Here is a 22,006-nt window from a genome sequence, read left to right as displayed (position 1 = left end):
TTTGGAATTAATTATGGAATAAATGAAATAATTATTATTTCATAGAGATTAAAAACTAAAATATAAAAAACTACTGTATATAAACTTTTGTGTTGCAAAGACTAAGATATCTTAGATGTTTGTTTTATAATACAAAATTTATTTTTTAGAATCTGTATCTTTGCTATAAGATTTTGATGTTTATTTCCTTTTTATAGAGGATTTTTGTTTTTGTTTCTGATGTTCAGCATTTATCTTCTCTGAGGTTACAGAACTGAGGAGTTTTTTTTTTTTCAATTGAGATGGAATTAATATACAATAAAACACCTGGATCCTTAAATAAAAAAAAAAAAAAGAATTGATTTTATTTTTTTAAAAGAAACATTTATTTTCAGCTACCCAGAACAAATTAGAAATTGGTTTGTAGAGTCTTGTTTAATTTAAATTCTAAATTCCCATATGGAAATTTATTTGTTCCAGAAAATGAAGTTGTCTACAGACTAATGGTGTAAAAGTATTTCTGAACACTAGCCAATTATTGTAATGTTTTGATTATAGGTTTTGGTAATCGCTGTGGAAAACCTAAAGGACCAAGAGATCCACCTTCAGAATGGACATGATTCAGGGAACCAAAAGACACTTTAAATTATACTGGAAAATTCAAGTGCCACTGAAGCCACATTTATAGTATTCCATCTAAAAAATTGGGACTAATAACAGCAGTGTAGATTGTTACCTTAGTATTTTTTGCAGGGACCATCTACCTGCCTTATATTACACTTAGAAAAAAGTATTACATATGGTTTATTTTGTAACTTCAAGTATTATTGCCTTAATGTCTCTTAACCCTGTTACACGCTGCTTGTAGACATGTTAATATAGTAATACTTTTATGATAAATTGAGTTTAAGGACTACTCTTTTGCTAATGTTTTATCATGTATGCATTATTTTGTATATGTACAGGGCAAGTAGGTATATAATTTGATAAAATTGCAGTCATAAAATATTAACAGAAGATGTAAGAAATTTCTGCATGGTCTAAATCTTTGTGTACCTTATTTGTAAATTATTTGCCCTGAAGTTTTAGAAAATAGTTTCTGAATTTTAAAATTGCTGGATTCATGCAGCCAGCATTACAGGTTATCAGAGGTCAAAGATTGTAATAATAATACATTTTGTAAATTGTAAGCAAAAAGTTATTTTTATATTATATACTGTCTAATTGTCCATCCTAATTGTCTTTGTTTTCATCTAGTCATGGAAATTCAGTAAGTGCCTTGGAACAATATTGAATTCTCTTAGCTCGTGTGTGTTACTTTAATATTTGAACTCAACTGGGATTAGAAGACTATCAGACTATATGTATGTTTCAGGATATTTGATCTGTCATTAAAAAAACAAAAACAATTTTACAGTGCCTATTCGTCTTGGTTTTTCATTCCTCATTTGTGGGAAATTAGATTTAATATCCACCTTCCTGCCAGCTTAGTCTCATATTTAAGTCATGAGTATGAATGGGGTTTAATTTCTTAATTAAAGAATAGGGAGCACTTTCTGCAAAAACATGGCTTTGCAAGTCAAAATACTTATACTGGAGTCAGCTCTCAGCATCCTTCTCAGCCTTCTCATTACTGTCTACTGGATCCCAGGAAAACACCCAAGGAAAGTGAGGTTGGGAAAGGGGAACTGATTATAGCGTTTTGGTAATCTCTGTGGAAAACCCAGAAAACTTCTCATCCTGCAAGTGGAGCATCCATAAGTACTAAGTTTGAATTTTGACATCATGGATTGAAGCTGAAAGACATCTATATTTTCATTCTTCGTAGGAAAGAAGGAAGAAATTATCAGGTTAAAGTGATAAAGTAACTGTATATGAATAGAGGAGGATCACTGTGGAAAATATAATTTCATGTCGAAAAATTTTAAAGCTAAATGGTCTTAGAATTTAACATTTTCCTCATATATTGAGATCAAAAAATGTGAATACAGTGGACCCTTGACATTCACAAGACACAAACACCTATAGCATATCATTTTCCTAATAAAACTTAAACTGAAAAAAATAGTCTCCACATAACTTTATGATTTATAATAATATGGTACTAAAATAATTTATAAAGACTTGAGGGGGTAGTTGTCTTGTGGTTCAGTGTGTTAAGGATCTGGCAATGTCACTGCACTGGCTTGAGTTACTGCTGTGGTGCAGGTTCAGTCCCTGGCCCGGGAACTTCCACATTCTGCAGATGCAATCCCTATACCCCCCAAAAAAGATTTTTTATTGTTGTTGGGAAGGGGTTAACACCTTCATTAAAGTATACTTGTATTCAGAAGGGTGCAAAAAGCATAATCATCATAAAGTATACATCCCTGTGTGAGTGTGACCATTCTAGGTCAAGCAGTATACAGGACCAGCCACTGAGAAGCTTCCTCCTTGGGCTTCTGAGATTTTCATCATTACATGTTTGGAAGTTGCTTGTTCATTTTTAATTGCTATAGAGCTTTGCTTTATATGAATATATCACAATTTGTCCATTCTGCTGCTAATAGACATTTGGATTGTTTATGGCTTGGGGAAATTACAAATGTTGTTGCCAAAAACATTTTTTAATGTGTTTCACTGTACGTATGTATATAAATCTGTTGGGTATATATCCAGGGGTGGAACTGTAGGATTATAGAGTATGCATGTATATTTAGCTTTGTAGAGATATTGCCAAACACCTTTTGAAAGCGCTTAGTTCTGATGTTACATACCCTTGCTGACACTTGGTAGTGCCATCAGTTTTCATTTTATACGTTCTAATGAGTGTTATGATCTGAATATATATTTTCCTCCTAATTAATGAGGTTGAGCACATTCCGATGTGTTTTAGGAATATGTGGATATTCTCTTTTGTGAATGCCCAGTTCGGGTCTTAAGTAGATACTGTTTGGCAATATCGCCTGAGTACTCATATACCCTATTTGGCAACTTTGCATTTGTTTTTTCTATTTAGTTGCATGATTTTTTTCTTACTGCTCTATTGGAATTAATTCTATATTGTGCATTTTCTTTTCTTTTTAGGGCCACACCTGTTGCCTCTGGAACTTCCCGGGGCTAGGGAGTCTGCGACCTAAGCTGCAGCTTGCAGCAACACCAGGTCTTAACCCACTGAGTGAGGCCAGGGATTGAACCCGCATTCTCATGGACACTATGTCAGGTTCTTAACCTGCTGTGCCATAACAGGAATTCCCTATATTCTGCATTCAGTCCTTAAGGGTTTGCTTGTGGTTTGCCTTTTCACTCTACTAATGGTGGGTTGTTTGGTTTTTTTTTTTTGGATAAATATAAGTTCTTAAATTTAATTAAATCCCATTTATCAATCTTTTCTAATTAATCCTTTTTGGTGTAATCATCTAGAAATCTTTGCCCACCCCAAGATCCAGATCATGAAAATATTCTATAGTCTTATAGAAGCTTTATGTTTTATTTATATTTTTAGGTTATATTGTTTATGTTTTTATCTAAAGCTACAGAATTTTTGTGTGTAGAGGGTTTTTTTTTTTTTCCTTTGACGAATCACCACTGAATGTCCTTTCTTCATTAGATATATATTCCTGTCATAAGTCAGGTATCCATTGATCTCTAAGTCAACTATTAGATTTTTTTCTTCTATTCCATTGCCTATCTTTATAATTTAAAGTCTGCCTTTTCCCACCTTTAGCTTTCTACCAAAGATTAAGTCTTAAACTGCTTAGAACACTAAGTTTTTAATTTTTATTTTTCTATGTAAAATACATAGAAGCATACAGTAAGCTCGTTTGTATCTGAGGTAAACCATTGCCATATTCATCCTGCCACAAAACCTCTACCTTGTAGTTAATGCTACAGAGACCTTTACTCTTTCCTTTGCCATCATAACATTATGACTTACCTTTCTTTTGAAAGCAATATTATACAAATAGTGTTTGTCACTTTGTGGACATTTTCTCCATATACTAATAAACAGCCGTAAAGTAATAGTTATATGTCAGTGCTAGTCTAGGATCAGTCATTAGCTAAGGGACTTCCTCACAGATAACTGCCTCCTAGGACATATGGTTGAGAATTTTGCTGAACAAAATTACATAATGCTATTCTAAAATTAGCCCTGGGGTCACTTAAAATAAATGAAGCAATGAATGTTAAATTCTTTTTTTATTTTGTTTAAGGAACATTTTTCATGCCATTGTCTTTTTTTTTTTTTTTTTTTAATTTAATGGCTGCACCCACAGCATATGGAAGTTCTCAGGCCAGGGACTGAATCCAAGTATAGTTGTAACTTAACACCACAGCTGCAGTAACACCAGATCCTTTAACCAAATGCACTGGGCTGGGGATCAAGTCCATGCCTCCTTAGGGACCTGAACCACTGCAGGTGGATTCTTAACCCATTGCACTACAGCAGGAACTCCACCCGTGTCATTTTTTAATTGAGCTATAACTGACTTACACTATTAGTTTCAGGTGTACAACATAGTGATCCAATATTTTTATACATTACAAGTGATCACCATAAGTAGTTCCTTCTGTAATCATACAAAGTTATTACATCATTGACTATATTCCCTATATATTCCCTATGTATTACATCCCTATGACTCATTTATAACTAGCAGTTTGTACCTCTTAATCTTATCTATTTCACCCATTCCTCAACCCCCTCACCCTGATAACCATCAATTTGTTCTATCTATGGGTCTTTCCGTTTTTTTTTTTTTTATTGGTTTGTTGTGTTTTTCAGATTCCACATATAAGTGAAATCATACAGTATTTGTCCTTGACTTATTTCACCTAGCATAATACCCTCCATTTCCATCCATCCATGTTTTGGCAAATGGCAAGATTTCATTTTTTATGGCTGAGTAATATTTCACTGTGTATATATTTATATGTACATGTCTTCATTCACTTATTGATAAGCACCTAATTAAACAGACAATTCTGGGCTAAATGTGAAGGGGAGCAATGAAAATAATGCAATGTGTAATCTGAAGCTTTTGAGAGAAATTCAAGTGATGAATGAGATCTTAATTGAAATGTATTCTGATTATAGCATTTTTGTCAAAATATGTATTTGGTGGAGTTCCCATTGTGGCTCAATGGAAAGTTTAGATATCCAAACTTCAGATTCAATTAATAGCTTTCTAAATAATCATGTGAATTAATTTCAGTTTTTAATACTCCATGCTCCAATTTTGGATCATTGTTTCCCATTTCTTAAAGGCCAGAAGCTCATATTTTCAATTCTAGCAGATAGAGAATGGTAAAAGCTTTCACAAAGATTTTGGCACATAGCCATTCAATAATTGGCCCTTGCATATTATGCTAAAAGTAGCTCTAGTTCTGAATATAAACTATATTTTCTTAACAGTTTTGCTTCAGTCTGTTTCTCCAGCTATTTGTCTTTAAGGGTGCACAAATCTTGTACGATGTGCAAATGACCAATTTTTAGATCCTAAACAATTTAACCAGTGAAAGGCAGCTACGCTTGGGTAGCTCAAGCAGAGGTATCTCTGTATTCTAAACTACAACAAATCTGGGCTTTGTTGAATTACTGGGGGAAGGGAATTCCAAAGATTCCAGCCATTTTACATTTTTGAGAGATAACACAGCCTGTGTACTGTAATCATGATTTAATGTAATAATAGCATTTGTGACTTGAAAATTCCCTTGCCAACATTTCAGCAAGAACATACTCTTTAGTTCTACAGATTTATGCCCAAAGAGTTAAATAAACAGAAAAACAGTTCTAAACTTTTCCTTTAAATACTTTCTGACTGAAAAATATTTCACTAGGATTAAGTTTATAGTAAGTACACAAATGTACAGTGTATCTGGATATTTTAAAGTACTGTAGCTTTTAAGTTTTAGCTTTATATACTTATATATGTCTATTAGAATATTCCCAATACTTTTAAAAACTAAAATTTAAGAAAAGCATTACATAATTCACTGTATTAAATATAAAAATCTAAGTATTTAGGATTTCTTGTATTTGAAATAAGTACACAATATTCTCCCTTGCTTCTTTTTGGAGGGGGGCTGCACCTGTGGCATACCAAATTTCCTGGGCCGGAGAACCCATGCCACAGCAGCAACCCAAGCAAACTGCTGCAGTGACAAAGCCAGTTACTTAACACAATAACGTTTTCATGCAGCTCCCATGCAAATATTTTTAAATAGCAAATCTAGGGATACTACTTATGTCTTATAATTGAAAAGATGTATTTATATTAGCTGAGATTAATGTTAGAAAAATATTTTAAGTTAAAATTACATGTGTACACATTTAGTTGTTTCAGAAAGGTAAAATGAAGTTTATAGGAAATTTACTATTGCTGTCCAGAATAAAAAAGTATTTTAAAGCATCTTTTCAACCTAAATGAGTTGTCCATTTTACTATTATTTCATCTGTCAGTATTGATTTCCATGTAACAGAAAAAAATTGATATTTATATGTAGAAATTTTACATTTAGGTTTCACTTAAATTTAGGGCCAAAGATTTTTGAGTGTTGGATTCTTTGATTAGATTTAACATATTGATAGCTTTTAGCAGTTTCAGGGGCTTTAGGGGTGGAAACATCATTGAACTCTTCCTCATTCTACCAGAAGGAGGCAGCAAAGCAAGCCAAGAAAAAATTTATAGGTCAAAAAAAAAAAAAAAAAAAAATCAGGAAAGGCATTCAAGAAAATTCAGAATGCTATATAGACTAAAAGCTTTTTTGGGTAACTTCACTGTTTTGTGTAGTCCTTAATACCAAGTGCCCTACTTTTCAAGAGGCATACGTAAATCTTAAGGCATCAATATACTTTCATACAGACTCAGGCCTATCTAATAAAATTTTTTAACCTTGCTGAATGCTTACCACATATATGCCTCTAGATTTCAGAGAAACTAGGCATGTAGACTTTAACAGGTAAGAAACGTGTATGTGTTAGTAATGACCAGAAAAGGGGCTAAATACTTTGGTCAAACATCATTAATAGGCTTTAAAATACACGGCTTGACCAAGGATGAAGGCCATCTGTGTGCATTTCCTTGGTGTCTCTGTTACCTTCCTATCCTGCAGTAGAATAATTTCTAGGGCAAAAGTATGAGGCAGATGTCAAAATCTGGAATTTTACCAACTTGGTTAACTTTAATCTTATAGTTAACTTGGTCAGCTACTGTGGCAGGATGGAAATCATGGCCACAATATTTGGCAACTCCTCCCATCAAGGTGGAGTTTTTCTTCCCCCATCTCTAGTATCCAGACTGGTCTTGTGTCTTGCTTTGACCAATAAAATGCAGCAGATGTGTTTCTAGGCTGATTCTATGAGATCAGGCTACTTCAGGATTTTGAGGCCCTGCTGGCATATAAAGAAATTCAGGCTAAATCACTGAACAATGAGTGAATCATGAGAGACTGTGTAGAACTAACCCCAGCCAGTACTACCTGGAGAAGCATCCAGGTAGCCCTCCTAATCCCCAGAACTATGAGAAATAGTTTTAAAGCCATTATGTTTTACAGTAAAGTTTATTAGGCAGCAATACATAACCAAAACCATTACAAAAATGTAGAATAGAAAATGCATAAATTATATCTCAAAATATTCAATGTAGGAGTTCCCATTGTGGCTTAGCGAAAAAGAACCTAACTAGTACCTATGAGGATGTGGGCTTGATCCCTAGCCTTGCTCAGTGGGTTAAGGATTCCAGCGTTGATGTGAGCTGCCGTGTAGGTCGCAGTCACGGCTTGGATCTGGCATGGCTGTGGCTGTGGCGTAGGCTAGCAGCCGCAGCTCCGATTTGATCCCTAGCCTGGGAACTTCCATATGCCACAGCTTCGGCCCTTAAAAAAAAATTTAATGTAAATTCCACTTTTTTCCTACCTACTATCACTTTTCCAATGTTCATAGGTGTATAAAATGGCCCTGCATGTTCTTTCTCTTTTCCTTTTCATAACATATAGTAGGTAATGAACTGAAAATGTCGAAAGGCTATAGCTAACAGCCAAGGAATTTCCAAGTCTTTTTTTTTTTTTTTCTTTTCTTCTTTTTTTAGGGCCACACCCATGGCATATGGAGCTTCTCAGGCTAGGGGTTGAATCGGAGCTGTAGCTGCTGGCCTATACCATAGCTCATGGCAACACCGGACCCTTAACCAGCTGAAGAGGCCAGGGATGGAACCCACAACCTCATGGTTCCTAGTCGGGTTCGTTGACCACTGAGCCACGACAGGAACTCCTCCAAAATCTTAAATAATGTACTCGTTTATTTAATGAAACTCAGGTTGCAGCTACTAGGTTTGGAAAAGCATTTGCCTGAACTCTAAAAGAAAAGGGCACACTAGTAGTCCTTTTAGCAATTACAATATGTAAGGCTATAATGATATATGTAGTTAAATTGCAATGTGAAAAATCTTAAGTCCATGGTTGGGACTTAGCACAGATTTAAACATCTGAAATCCTTCCTTTTCCTTATATGACTCAGAAAATCGTTGAGAATTTCTGCTAAATAGAGCTATCTATATCCATTGTTTATGAAACAAACATTCATTTGTTACTCAGTATGTCTATCTACTGCTTATAAGTGACTCATTTTAATGAGGAGGCACTATCTTTAATCTCCATTTACACATGAGGAAATCAGGGTACAGAGAGAGGTTAAGTAAGCTATCCAAGGTTATAATGCAGGGAAATTTTGCTCTCTCTTTGGGAGATGAAGGATGAGGGGAAGGAGGCAGAAACGGAGTTAGGGTGTATTATGTATTTAAATAACAGCTCCATTTAAGTTATTCTTCCCAGGGAAGTAACTGTGAGATTACAGAGGCCTTTGCATGTCATTTGAGATCCAGGATGTGGCTCCCATCTTTCCAGCTTCATCTGCTGCTACTGGCCCCTCTACCCTAAATTTCAGCTATAGAAAATTTAGCTCCCAAATGTATTTTGGAATTTTTCTGCTCAGTGCTTTGCTCATTTGGTCCGACCCAACACCCACCCACTACACAGAATCTTCTTCAAATATAAAAGGAGAGTTACATACCTTTCCAAGTCCACCAGTAGTACTTTCTCCATAAAGCCTTCCTGATTCTCAATATATTACTCTCTTGACCTCTGGGAGAATCAATTGCTCCTTCCATCATGCCTCCTTAGTTCTAAAATTTAAAGCAATTTTTCTACATCATTTCAACATCAAAGTAACATCCTTGTATATCAAAGTATTGTAACAAGGATTAAATTGTTTAACATATATAAAATTCCTAGCATAATAAATTTTCCCCTTAGCATAAAACACAAGACCATAAATTATGAAAGAAACAATGTATAACCAACTGAAAAAACCAAAGAGCTTATTGTAAAAATGACTGAAGTGATTGTTGATATAACCACAATACTAGTATCACATCTAAAAAATTAACGGTAACTCTTTAATATGATCAATTATCCAAGCACATGTTCAGATTTCCCTGAGAGACTCATAAAACGTTTTTGACAACTGGCTTGTTTGAATCAAGATCAATACAAGATTCACACATTGCACTTACTTGATATGTCTCTTACATTTCTTAATTGTAGGCTCCCTTTCCTTTTTTCCCTTGCCATTTATTTGCAGAACTGTGTCATTTGTCCTATGAAATTTCTCACATGGATTTTAGTAACTGCATCCTTGCGGTAGTGGTAACATATGCCTCTATCCTTCTATTTCTTGTAAATCTGGTAGTTGGATCTGATGGCTTTCTCAGATTCAGGTTTGATGTTTTGGGCAAGAATACTTCATAGGTGCTGCCATCTACTTATTACACCCAACAGAAGGGGCAGAGTGTCTAGTAGTCTCAATGGTAATGCTGATCAGTGAGTGCTCTCAGGCTGATTTGTTCATTAAAAATGTTTCCAATAGGAGTTCCTGCTGTGGAACAGTGGGTCAAGGATCTGGCATTGCAACAGCTGTGGCACAGGTCATAGCTGCAACTTGAATTCTATCCCTGACCCAGCAAATTTCCATATGCTATTGGTACGGACATAAAAATAAGTTTCCAATAGTCTTTAATCTAATGCCATCTTCCTCTTAACATGCCTTCTTGGGCTTTAGCATCTAGAAGGCTAAAAATGCATTTCTCAAACTGCCTTGCAACTAGAATTATTGATGTGATTTAAATTCTACCACGTAGAGGCACAAATGTACAGTGAGGACTCTAGAACTGAGTGGGGGAGAGGCAGATTATAAGCCTTCTTTATGAGAGAGTATACTGCAGGGAAGATGTGGCAGTAGAACCAGTGGCTGTAGGGATAGTTTCTCCATCCAGCAAGTGGCCTTCTGAGCACAGATGTGTGAGTCACTCCTGAAGCTCAGCCCATAGGCTGTTTCTCAACTCTGCCAAAAATTGTTAATAGACCATGCAATAAATCTCTTTTGGCTTAACTTAGTGAAGAGTGGATTTTGTCTTTGCTTTGAGCTCTGACCAGTGCATCTCCCCTAAGAAAAAATATTTTCAGCAACTGTCAAAACAGTTGCCTCTTGGATTTTTAAAAAAAGTTAATTTAGTTAAACTTGTTAACAGTTGTTTGAGTTTGCAAAACAGATATTCTAGCAAGATAAGCCTATTTAGTTATTTATTTTTTAATTTTTTTAGGGCTGCACCCATGGCATATAGAGGTTTCCAGGCTAGGGGTCTAATCGGAGCTGTAGCCACCGGCCTACCCCAGAGCCACAGCAACGCATCATCGAAGCCGCATCTGCGACCTACACCACAGCTCCCAGCATTGCCAGATCCTTAACCCACTGAGCAAGACCAGGGATAGAACCTGGGTCCTCATGGATGCTAGGTGGGTTCATCAAACACTGAGCCATGGCAGGAACTCCTATTTATTTATTTTTATGGCCATACCCACAGCATTCGGAACTTCCTGGGCCAGGGACTGAATCCAAGCTGCAGCTGCAACCTACACCACATCTGTGGTAACGCTGGATCCTTTAACCCGCTGTGCCAGGCCAGGTAACAAACCCAAGCCTCTGCAGCAACCTGAGCTGCTGTAGTAAGGTTCTTAACCCATTGCACCACAGCAGGAAGTCTATGATAAACCTTTTTAAAACAAAACAAAAAACAGCAATTTCACATTGCCCTTGTATAAAGTTTCTAAAAAGAAGCATGGAAGTGCTTTCCCTGGCTAGTTTTATTGAGAAAGAATCGACATATATCACTGTATAAGTTTAGACCACACAGCATGATGGCTTGATTTACATATATTGTGAAATGAGTACTGAACTAGGTTCAGCTCACATCCATCTTCTCATATAGGGTCAATAAAAAGAAAAGAAGAAAAGTTTTCTCCTTGTGATGAGAGCTCTTAGTATTTACTCTAACAACTTTCCTATATATCATACAGCCGTATTCATTATAGTTATTATGTTGTAATGTACATTATATCCCCAGTACTTACTTATAACTGAACATTTGTACTTTTTCACCTCCTCTCTCCAATTGCTCCTCCCCACAGAAGTGCTTTTTACACATTTAAAAATTAATCCATATTAAGAAAAATTAATCTGGGAGTTCCCATGTGGCTCAGTAGTAATGAGCCCAACTAGTATCCATGAGGATTCAGGTTTGATCCCTGGCTTGCTCAGTGAGTTAAGGATCAGGCATTTCCATACTCGGGTCTGACATTGCTGTGGCATAATCTGGCAGCTGCAGCTCCAATTCAACCCCTAGCTTGGGAACTTCCATATGCTGCAGGTGGGGCCCTAAAAGAAAAAAAAAAAAAAAAAAAGTAAAGAAAACTTAATCCGTGTCCATTAATGAGGACAATTTTATTGAAAGTAATTTTAATATTGTGTTTACAAAATTTTAATTCAATAATGTGAACTAAAAGGTATAAATCCTCAAAAATACAACCCTATCTATGCATCCCTCTATCATAGATTAATTCATCTGATTTTGTGATACATTTCGAAGTAAGCTGCAAACATGAGTACATTTCACACCTAAATACTTCAGCACAGCAAAAGGATTTTTTTTTTTCAAGTATAGTATCTGGCCACTGGAGGACTTCCAAATGCCACAAAATGCATTAGACAGTAAGTCTCCAATGTCCTAGAGTGTCAAGTCCTGGGAAGGTCTAGGGAAGAGTTTGCACAGAGTGCATCAATCAGAGTGAGAGTTTCAATGTGAAAACTAGCAAGACTTTAACACCCTTTATCTTTACCCTCAGAACTCTCCTCTTTTTACAAGCTACTTTGGTTAAGTATAAAAGAGAAAATACATAACAGGATCCTCTCCCCCTCAAATGATTTGTGCTAGAAAGTAGCAATTCTTTAGATCAGAATCTCAGAAAAGTTGATGGAAATTAAGATTTGCAGAAAGGAGCTGGCATCATGAACTCAGTGTTAATTTGGTGATCAATACTCTCCATGAGACAGGGACTTTGTTTTATCACTTATCCCCAGCATGTAGATCACCACCGGCGCATACTAGTGCTCAATATTTACTGAAGGAATGAGTGAATTCAAGTGTTTCATTCTAAATATAATCTTCGCATATTTAATGTCATTATTAAAAAAATAGGTTTTTCTAAAACAAAATCAAGCCTTAACATAAAAATAAGGGCATAGGTTGATTATCTAGACGTAGGGCTGCAATTATATAGAAATGACTGTGTTTTTCAAACATGCAGTAGGAAATTCAGTGCAAGCCAACAGTGAATCCCCCCACTGAGGCTCAGATGATTGTGGGCAGGTTCTGCAGAAGCCCTTGGCTGGGCAGAAGCAGCGCTGCCTGCTGACGGGCATCATATGAAAGCTTCTCAGAATTGTTCGGGTATTTTTCAAACACCACCTGGGACTTCCCAGAAACAAACATGTGGGCAGGAGTCAGTGAATTATTACTGTTCATCTTGGTTCCCTTTTGTAGCTTCAGACGGGTGATACCTGAGGGAATTCGAGTGTGTTGGACTTTTAAAATTACCTTTTTAAGGTGGTAATTTTCTTTGAGACGTCCCTGGCCTGGAAGGGCATTTCCATATTTGGCACAAGTTCATCAAGCTAGCACACATCTCAACAGCTACTGCGAGATTTTTTAAAAATATAGCTTTGTCTCTACAGAATGAGAGGCAAATTATTTTTTATTGTGCCTGTATAAAATACAAACAATAATTTCAAATTGTTTTTCCTGTTAGAGATCACAATGGTGGTCTACTTAGACGGGAATCAAGGGATAGATAGATTACAGAGATTTAAAAAGCATAAAATAATCTTGTATATACTCAAAATAGCTATTTAGAGAAGTTGTAGTGGCATAGCTGTAAAAGGTTAGATGTGCAAAGCAATCTCATGCTACGGCTAGTGCTACCCTCTCACGAAAGAAACATATGACCTGCAGACCCCCACAAGACTTTGAAATGGCCTGGTGATGACTACTGTAAGATGTACCTAAGAGAAAACACACTCCTCCAAGTAAGCCATCAGAGGCTCCCTGCCTCCTGGTGGAATGTGACGGAATTTAAGAACTGGATATTGGTGGAAAGAGGTTTTGTTTGTTTCTCAGAATGTTGCTTATCTAGGTCAATGTTTTCACCAGCACTGATATATTCAGAGAAATAAGAAACATGCAGTAAGCAACATTTTCATTAATGTAAATTTATCCAATTTAATTGAACTTTCTTTTTTTCAGTCTTTATAACAGACTTGTCTATTTATTTTGATGTTAATAACATCCTTTTTGTTATTAGCAGCCCAGTTTTATTTTTTCATTGTACTTACCTTGGCAAAAATGAAAGGAAAAAAACTCCATGTTAGTCTCCAAAATTATCTTGAAAATTTAACTGTACATGAAGTCCAATGTCTACAAAAACCAAAATGTCTCTTCCAAAAGAAAATTCTGTAATGCAAAAAATAAATAAAATAATTAGCAACTCTATAAATTCGTTTTCGCTATTCAGGTACTGGACATAAAACTGAACAAACTGAAAACTATTTGGTTGGTAGGGCAGGAATCCCCTTTTCAGCACCCTAAAGCATCTCAGATTCCCTCAGAGGGAGTTTCCATTACGGCACAGTGGGTTAAGGATCCAGCATTGCCACAGCTGTGGCGTGGGTCACAACTGCTGTTTGTATTTGAACCCTGGCCCTGGGAACTTCCATATGCTGCAAGTGTGACCAAAAACAAACCAACAAAACCCAAAACCCAAACAAAACAAATTCCCTTGAGGGATGTAATAAAATTAACCAATACAGGATAGCTTCTCAAGTTAACCATCTAAGTTTAATTCCTACCTCTAACGTTTACAAGGTGTATTATCTTGGTCAAATTACTTTAACCCACTCTGTGTCTCAATTTCCTCATTCATAGGACGGAGATAATAATAGTTGCCTAGATCTGAGTTCCCCACTGGCACAGCAGTGTAAGAATCTGGTATTGTCACTGCTATGGCACAGGTTTGATCCCTGGCCCAGGAACTTCCACATGCCACAAGGCATAGCCAATAAATAAATAAATAAAAATAATAGTACCTAGATCATAGGGCTGTTTTGAAGATTAAATCAAGTAGTCCATGTAAAGCTCTTGTCACTTTTTCATCATCTTAAACTAAAACTCTATATCAAACAATAACTACCCATTATCCCTCCCTGCCAACCTTCTAGCAACCACTTTTCATCTCACTGAATTTGACTAATGTAGGTACCTCATAAATGAAATCATACAATATTTGTCTTTTGTTTCTGGCTTATTTCACTTAGCATAAAGTTCCCAAGGTTTGCTCATGTTGAAGCATGAATCAAAACTTCGCTCTTTTTTTAAGGTTAATAATATTCCATTCTATGGCTATTCCACATTGTGTTCATCCATTCACTTATCAATAAAAATTTGGGTTGTTCCACCTTTTGGCTATTGTCACATTACATACTCTTAATAAATTAACTGTTCTCTAGGAGGATATTATATATTAACTGTTCTTTTATATTCTTCATAAATTAATTGTTCTTTAGGCCACAAAATCAAACAAGAATTTATTCTGTTTCCATCTCATTAACCCCAGATAAATGGATTGTGCTGACAAAATTTCTGTGATATATGTTAGTAATTCATCTTTGTGCAGTATAAATGCAAGTCACTTAAGCTCTCTCAATTTCACATTCGTGGAATAAGAACAATAGATGCCTAAAGCAAAAGCATCAAAAGCAAAAATAAACAAGTGGGGCTACATCAAACTAAAAAATTTCTGCACAGCAAAGGAAACCATCAACACAACAAAAAGGCAACCAACTGAATGGGAGAAAATATTTGCAAATAGTATATGTGATAAAGGTTTAGTATCCTAAATATATAATGAACTCATCTAACTCAATATCAAAAAAATAATCTGATTAAAAACTGGGCAGAAGATATGAACAGGCATTTCCCCAAAGACCCACAGATGGTCAGCAGGCACATGAAAAGATGCTCTACATAATTAATCATCAGGGAAATGCATATTAAAACCACAATGAAATATCACCTTATCCCTGTTAGAAAGGCTATTATCAACAAGACAAGAAGTGAGTGCTGGAGAGGACAGAGAGAAAAGGGAACACTTCTGCACTGTTGAGGGGGATGAAAATTGGTACAATCACTATGGAAAACAGTATGAAGATTCCTAAGCAGAATTAAGAATAAGAGTTCCTGCTGTGATGCAATGAGTTAAGAATCTAACTGCAGCAGCTTGGGTTGCTGCAGAGGTACAGATACAATCTCCAGCCGAGTGCAGTGGGTTAAAGCATCCGGAATAGCCACAGCTACAGCTTAGATTCAATCTCTGGCCCAGGAACTTCCAAAAAAAAAAAAATTAAGAATAAAATTACCATATGATCCAGCAATTCTACTTCTGGGTATTTATCCAAAAGTATGGAAAAACTAATTCAAAAAGATAAATGCACTCTGCTCACTGCAGCATTACTTCCAATAGCCAAAATATGGAAACAACCTAAATGTCCATTGATACATGGATGTATAAAAAAATTGTGGTGTTTGTGTGTATATATATATATATACACACACACACACACACCATGGTATATATGGTATGTATATGGTATATATATAAATGGTATCTATATATATGGTATATATATATAATGGTATATAATGGTATAGATATATAAATGTGTGTGTGTGTGTGTGTGTGTGTGTATGTATAAAATGGAATATTATTCAGCCATAAAAAAATGAAATCTCACCACCTGCAACCACATGGATGGACCGCTAAGGCATTATGATAAAGACAAATACTATTTGATCTTTCTTACATGTAGAATCTAAAATATATATATAAAGCTAAACTTACTGATACACAGAACAGACTGGTGGTTGCCAGAGGTAGGGGGCAGAGAGGTGAGAGGATGATTGAACTGTTATTTTTTAATTTAAATAAGTTGAAATGTAAAGAGAACAATAAAGGTATCTGCTTTACAGATATATCTGCTATGAGATAACATATGCAAAGCATCTAGAAAAGTAAGTGCTGTATAAATTTAAGTACCATACGAATGTATAAATGTTTTTGTTATAAATTTGTCAGATCAGTATTTCAGGTACTGAAATGGGTAAGTGGATAATGTTGGGTGCCCACCAATGTCCATTTTGCTCTTCATCCTTTCTAACAGATCCTTTGTTTAGATACCTACCCCTTAACCTTGGGACCCATGAGATTTACAGATGCTAGCCAGATTGCCAGCTCCAGGGAATTTAGTTAGCTAGTGAAATTCCTTATGATTTAGACCAATTGGTGTGTTTATGTGTTCATTTCACTTGCAGTTGAAAGCATCCTAATTGACATAGATTAATCTTAACTTCCAAAGAGAATTCTAATACTAGACTAATTTCTGGTACTGAAGTTGGAGAGAGGGGTCCATGAAAGGAGGGGAAAAAGAAAAATGGAAGGATGGAAAAATGTTAAGAATATGATTCTTAGAATATGTATTTTATAAGTGTCAAGTGTATATCATCAACCAAAGATTGCAAAAAAAAATTTGGAAAAGAATGTCAAGAGCTAAAGGATGATTGAAGTAGTGTCCTAAAAATGTTAAAATAGTACCAGTATAAGAGGAACATCACAAATTTCTACTTCCCTGTGAAAAGAAATAATGAGCTAAATGCAAGAGGGTGCATTCAGTTCTCCAACTCTATAGAGAGAAATAAGAGTTTATCTGGATGTAATTATTAATTACTATAAAGGGATACAGAGATAGTATGAAGTTTAAGACCAAAGTAACTTGACCGTTACATAACTTCTTGGGTATTAAGTAATATCCCACAGTCATTGCTATTTAACCTACCACTGGCTAGATAATTATTATGAAAAAAAAAGTCTTAGTTTCCTCATTCTACTCTGTTGTGTACTAAAGAATTTCTCTGGGAGTTCCCATCGTGGCTCAGTGGTAACAAACCTGACTAGTATTCATGAGGACTCGGGTTTGATGCCTGGCCTTGCTCAGTGGGTTAAGGATCCAGCATTGCTGTGAGCTGTGGTGTAGGCTGCAGAAGAGGCGTGGATCCCGAGTTGCTGTGGTGTGGCATTCGCCACCAGTTGCAGCTGCAATTCGAGCCCTAGCTTTCCATATGCTGTGGGTTCAGCCTTAAAAAGAAAAAAAAAAGTTTTGTTTTTTTCCTGAATTCCTCCTGTTACCTAGCCTCTAAAGCTTCTGGAGTTTTCTGAATGATATGCGTGTCCTTGTTATTCACGAATCCCTTGATCACACCTGGATCATACCTGATTTTATGCTAATGACATGGCTCATGATAAGCCTGGTTACTGAAGACCTATCTTGTTTAAAGGATTGAGCCTTTGAGTCATCCAGATCTCCAAAGGGGAGGGAGGCTGGAGATGGAGTTCAATCATATAGCCAGTGTTAGTTCCTAAGTAATGAATCCCCAGTCAAAACTCTGGAAACCAACTCTCAGTGTAGTTTCCTGGTTGGCAAACACACTGATAGCCTGAAAGGGTGATGTGCCCTGATAATACAGGTAGAGGGCATGAAAGCTCTGTTTCTGGAACCTCCCCAGTCTTTGATTTTAGCACATTTTACTTTGCGTATAGCAAGTTAAACACTTGGTTTTGTTTTCATTATTTGCATATCTTTCTCTGCTGTCTAAACTGTAATGTCCTGAAGGGCACTGATTGTGTCTTATTGCTTTTAGTATCCCCGCAGTGCCTAAGATGGATGCCTAGGGATTAGGGCTCTGAAGAACTAGGGGAGAACCAAACAATAGTTTCAACAAGTGGAGGCTAATGCTCTTCTTCAGACCATGGCTGAGATTCCTACTTTTTTCTTGGTGTTTGCTAGTTTCTAAGCATGGTTCTCCAGCATACTGAAAAAACACTCTGATGCTCCATTGCTTAAGTTAGCCAAATAGGTTTCTAATGCTTATGGTAATCTGATAGAAGAAAGCAAAGGTAGCCTGCTGCTTCTGCAGTTTTCAGCAACCTCTCCTGGAATTGAGCCACCTGAATCCTTTCCAGTTTGTACTATAGAAATACTCAGAATTATTCAAGCCTTGGTTCTTGAGACCCCAAGCACTAAATTCACATTTATAACAACGGTTCGTGGAATAATCTTTAAAGAGAGAATACGTGGGAGAAATCCTTTTATGGATTTAATGTTTAAAATTTATTTTGGCCATGCTCACAGCATGTGGAAGTTCCTGGACCAGGGATCAAACCTGTGCTACAGCTGCGACCTGAACCATAATTGCAGCAGCACTGGATCCTTAGCCTATTGCACCACAAGGGAACTTCCAACATTTAACTTTTAATATGCTACTGAATTGCAACAAACATGTGGAAATACCAGTGAAGACAGCCATAGATGAAACAAAGCCAAGTGAGATCCAATAATTATAGTTGGTGTCAAGCTGGATGAGTTTTCTCTATGTTGAAATACGAGACAAATGCTTTATAGGACTGTATTGAGGCATAAGTGAGAAAAGGAGGAAAGCAATTACTTTTGCCTTATTTGGCACTGACCAGGCCTTAACTGGAACAAACTATATTCAATTTTACATGCAGTGCTGTATAAAGAGAAAAAACAGGGACAGTGTTCAGAGAACAGCAGCTAATTAAAGGTTTGTGAAGTTAGACCTATGAGAAATTGTCAAAAGAACTGGGCATGTTCGGTCAAATGTAAGCCATTTGGGCAGGATGAACAATTAAGAACAAGTATGTGAAGAGATGGTCCCTAAATTTGAAGTTTAGGTTAAACAGAAGGTTAAAAATCATGGGATTAAGAACACAAAACAGAGCAATGAAGTATGGACTAAATATTACGAAAACATCAAACTAAAAAGCTTTTAAGAAATTGAATGGAGGTATCTGTAATTTAGAATTTTGCATATACTATTATTAAAACAAATTCAATTTTATACTTAAATAGAAATAGAATAGAAAAAGCATTTGATGGATTGCATTTAACTAGTAGTGGGTTTTGTTTTGGGTTTTTTTTTTTTTTTTTTTTTTTGCTTTTTAGGGCCGTACCTGAGGTATATAGAAGTTCCCAGGCTAGGGGCCGAATTGGAGCTGTAGCTACTGGCCTACATCGGATCCCCAATCCACTAGTGAGGCCAGCGATGGAACCTGCATCCTCGTGGAACTAGAGGATTTGTTTCTACTGCACCACAACGGGAACTTCTGATGGGTTGCATTTAAAAAGTAAAAATAGGGAGTTCCCGTCGTGGCGCAGTGGTTAATGAATCCGACTAGGAACCATGAGGTCGCGTGTTGGGTCCCTGCGCTTGCTCATGGGTTAACGATCTGGCGTTGCCCTGAGCTGTGGTGTAGGTTGCAGATCGGCTCGGATCCCGTGTTGCTGTAGCTCTGGCGTAGGCCGGCAGCTACAGCTCCAATTCGACCCCTAGCCTGGGAACCTCCATTGCCATGGGAGCGGCCCAAGAAATAGCAAAAAAAAAAAAAAAAAAAAAAAAAAAAAGTAAAAATAGAAGTTCTCTGGTGGCTTAGCAGGTGAAGGACCTGATGTTGTCACTGCTGAGTCCCAGGTCACTGCTAAGGCATGGGTTCAATCCCCAGCCCAGAAATTTCTGCATGCTGTGGGCATAGCCAAATTAAAAAAAAAAAAAAAAATCAGATTCAACATGAACAATATTTTTAAGAAAAATGGTCTGTCTGGGCCCTTTTTGGGGCCTTAGGTTTCCACAAACAGAGAGGAACTATGATATTAAGTCTCTCAGCTTCTGAAAGGGGGATAATTCTTTATGTGTGTTTAAGAGAAGAGACAGTGTAGTAAGCAGTTTGTTTGGCTTCCTGGGGTTCAACCCTTATTAAAGACTCCCCAGAAATCCCCACTATGACTGTTAATTATCCTTTCCCTTTGTCCAATAGAAACAGTTACCTATCTGAAGTACATTCTGCTTTTTTGAGGTGTTGCTGGGCAAAGCATGTAGACAAATATTGGTTCTCCAGTTTACACTCTCTACCTTTTAAATGCAGAGGGAGAGAGATGAAACCAAGATGTTTGCATCACTTTCTTTTTTGGCTGTACCTGTGCCATATGGAAGTTCTCGGGTCAGGGATGGAAGTTCTCGGGTCAGGGCTCTAACCCACGTCCCAGCAGTGACCAGAGCTGCTGCAGTGACAATGCCAGATCCTTAACAAGGAAAATCCTACACATGTTCTTTTACTTTAAAGTTCTATTAGATGATAATTTGTTTCTGTTTTTGTTTTGATTTTTTCTTTTGGCCACACCATGGAATATAGAAGTTCCAGGGCCAGGGATTGAATCCAGCTGCAACTGCAGCAATGCTGGATCCTTAATCTGCTGTGCCATAGTGGGAACGCTGTAATTTGTTTTCTAGGAGTTCCCATCGTGGCTCAGTGGTAATGAACCTTCCTAGTATCCATGAGGATGCAAATCAGACGCCTGGCCTCACTCAGTGGGTTGAAGATCCAGCATTGCCATGAGCTGTGGTGTAGGTGAATATGTGGCTCAGATCCCGCTTTGCTGTGGCTGAGGCGTAAGCCAGCAGCTGCAGCTCTGATTTGACCTCTAGCTCGGGCACTTCCATATGCCCCATGTTCGGCCCTGAAAAAAAAACCAAAACATAATTTGTCTTCTAGATATGGATAGTCTAACAGTTATCTCATTTAAGTGTTCAAGTTCCCTCTTTAGGTTTGGCACCTCAACCCTGCATCCATTTGCTTATTTATTACATTTCTGACACCAGTTACAATGTGTGGGGATTTTTTTCCTCTTATCAATCAATTCTCAGATACCAGCTGGGCGTCCTACAATTCAACTCAGTTCTGATGCTATTTATCAAGAGACAGCATCAGGTCCTACAGATGAAGGATCAGTCCCACAAAGCCAGTCACAGATCCACGTGGTTCTGTGCATCTGACCCAGCTGGCTATAAAGTAAAGGTTCCCGGAGTTCCCACTGTGGCTCAGCCAGTTAAGAACCCAACAGTATCTGGGAGGATGTGGTTCTACTGCCGGCCTGGCTCAGTGGGTTAAGAATCTGGCGTGGCCACAAGCTGCAGTGTAGGTCGCAGATGTGGCTGAGATCTGGTGTTGCTGTGCCTGTAGGGAACTTCCATATGCTGCAGAGGCAGCCCTAAAGTGAATGAATGAATCAATAAATAAATAAATAAAGGATCCTAAGACCCCCCCCCCCCGCCCCAGGCTTGATTAATTTGCTAGAGTAGCTACCAGAACTCAGAGGAACACTTTATTACTAGATCTCTGGTTTATCATAAAAGGATAAAACTCCTCTAAGGAGTCCTATTTCTTTCCCTCCTTTTATGCTAGTTCCACAGCACCTGCCCACAATACACCTGACAAGAGTTAATGATCAATTCAGTTAATGCTTAGTTCTCACAGGTCCAGATCCAAGTTGTAAAAGTATGTAGCACCCTCAGGTCTGCAGCATCTTTGAGGATACCAGACCAGCAGCTCTGGTGATAGGAGAATAATATGCTATACAGTTTCACAGGGCAAAGTTCTGACAGGACAATTTGATGAAGCTGTTAACAAGACCAAT

At 37.1% G+C, this 22,006-nt stretch overlaps 1 protein-coding gene and 1 long non-coding RNA gene across 13 annotated transcripts in view; one reads left to right on the top strand and one right to left on the bottom strand.

Annotated features, from left to right (window-relative positions):
• PTPN12 (protein tyrosine phosphatase non-receptor type 12) overlaps positions 1-1,388 on the top strand; it is an 83,075-nt gene extending 81,687 nt beyond the window's left edge. For all 4 annotated transcript variants that reach the window (XM_021102555.2, XM_021102553.2, XM_084977429.1 and 1 more), the window contains one exon: positions 538-1,388. In XM_021102555.2, coding sequence (XP_020958214.1) covers positions 538-599 — 62 coding nt within the window. In that variant the 3' untranslated portion in view covers positions 600-1,388. The remainder of the gene's footprint in view (positions 1-537) is intronic.
• The window catches only part of LOC102167692 (uncharacterized), a 121,284-nt gene that overhangs the window by 74,364 nt on the left and 24,914 nt on the right, over positions 1-22,006 (bottom strand). For 8 of the 9 annotated variants that reach the window (XR_002347076.2, XR_014816095.1, XR_014816090.1 and 5 more), the window contains 2 exons: positions 13,742-13,859; positions 9,029-9,140 (listed from right to left, as the gene is read on the bottom strand). This is a non-coding gene — a long non-coding RNA (uncharacterized LOC102167692). Of the gene's footprint in view, positions 1-9,028; positions 9,141-13,741; positions 13,860-17,404; positions 17,593-22,006 lie in introns of all 9 variants that reach the window. The other variant, XR_014816093.1, reaches the window with a different exon arrangement.

This window comes from Sus scrofa, chromosome 9, assembly GCF_054392235.1.
Source record: "Sus scrofa isolate SSC_HxYL_T2T_F1_AM1 chromosome 9, Sscrofa_HxYL_maternal_Yorkshire_Landrace_v2.0, whole genome shotgun sequence".
In the NCBI taxonomy this organism is placed as follows: Eukaryota; Metazoa; Chordata; class Mammalia; order Artiodactyla; family Suidae; genus Sus; species Sus scrofa.
This window is presented reverse-complemented; position numbering and strand designations above follow the sequence as displayed.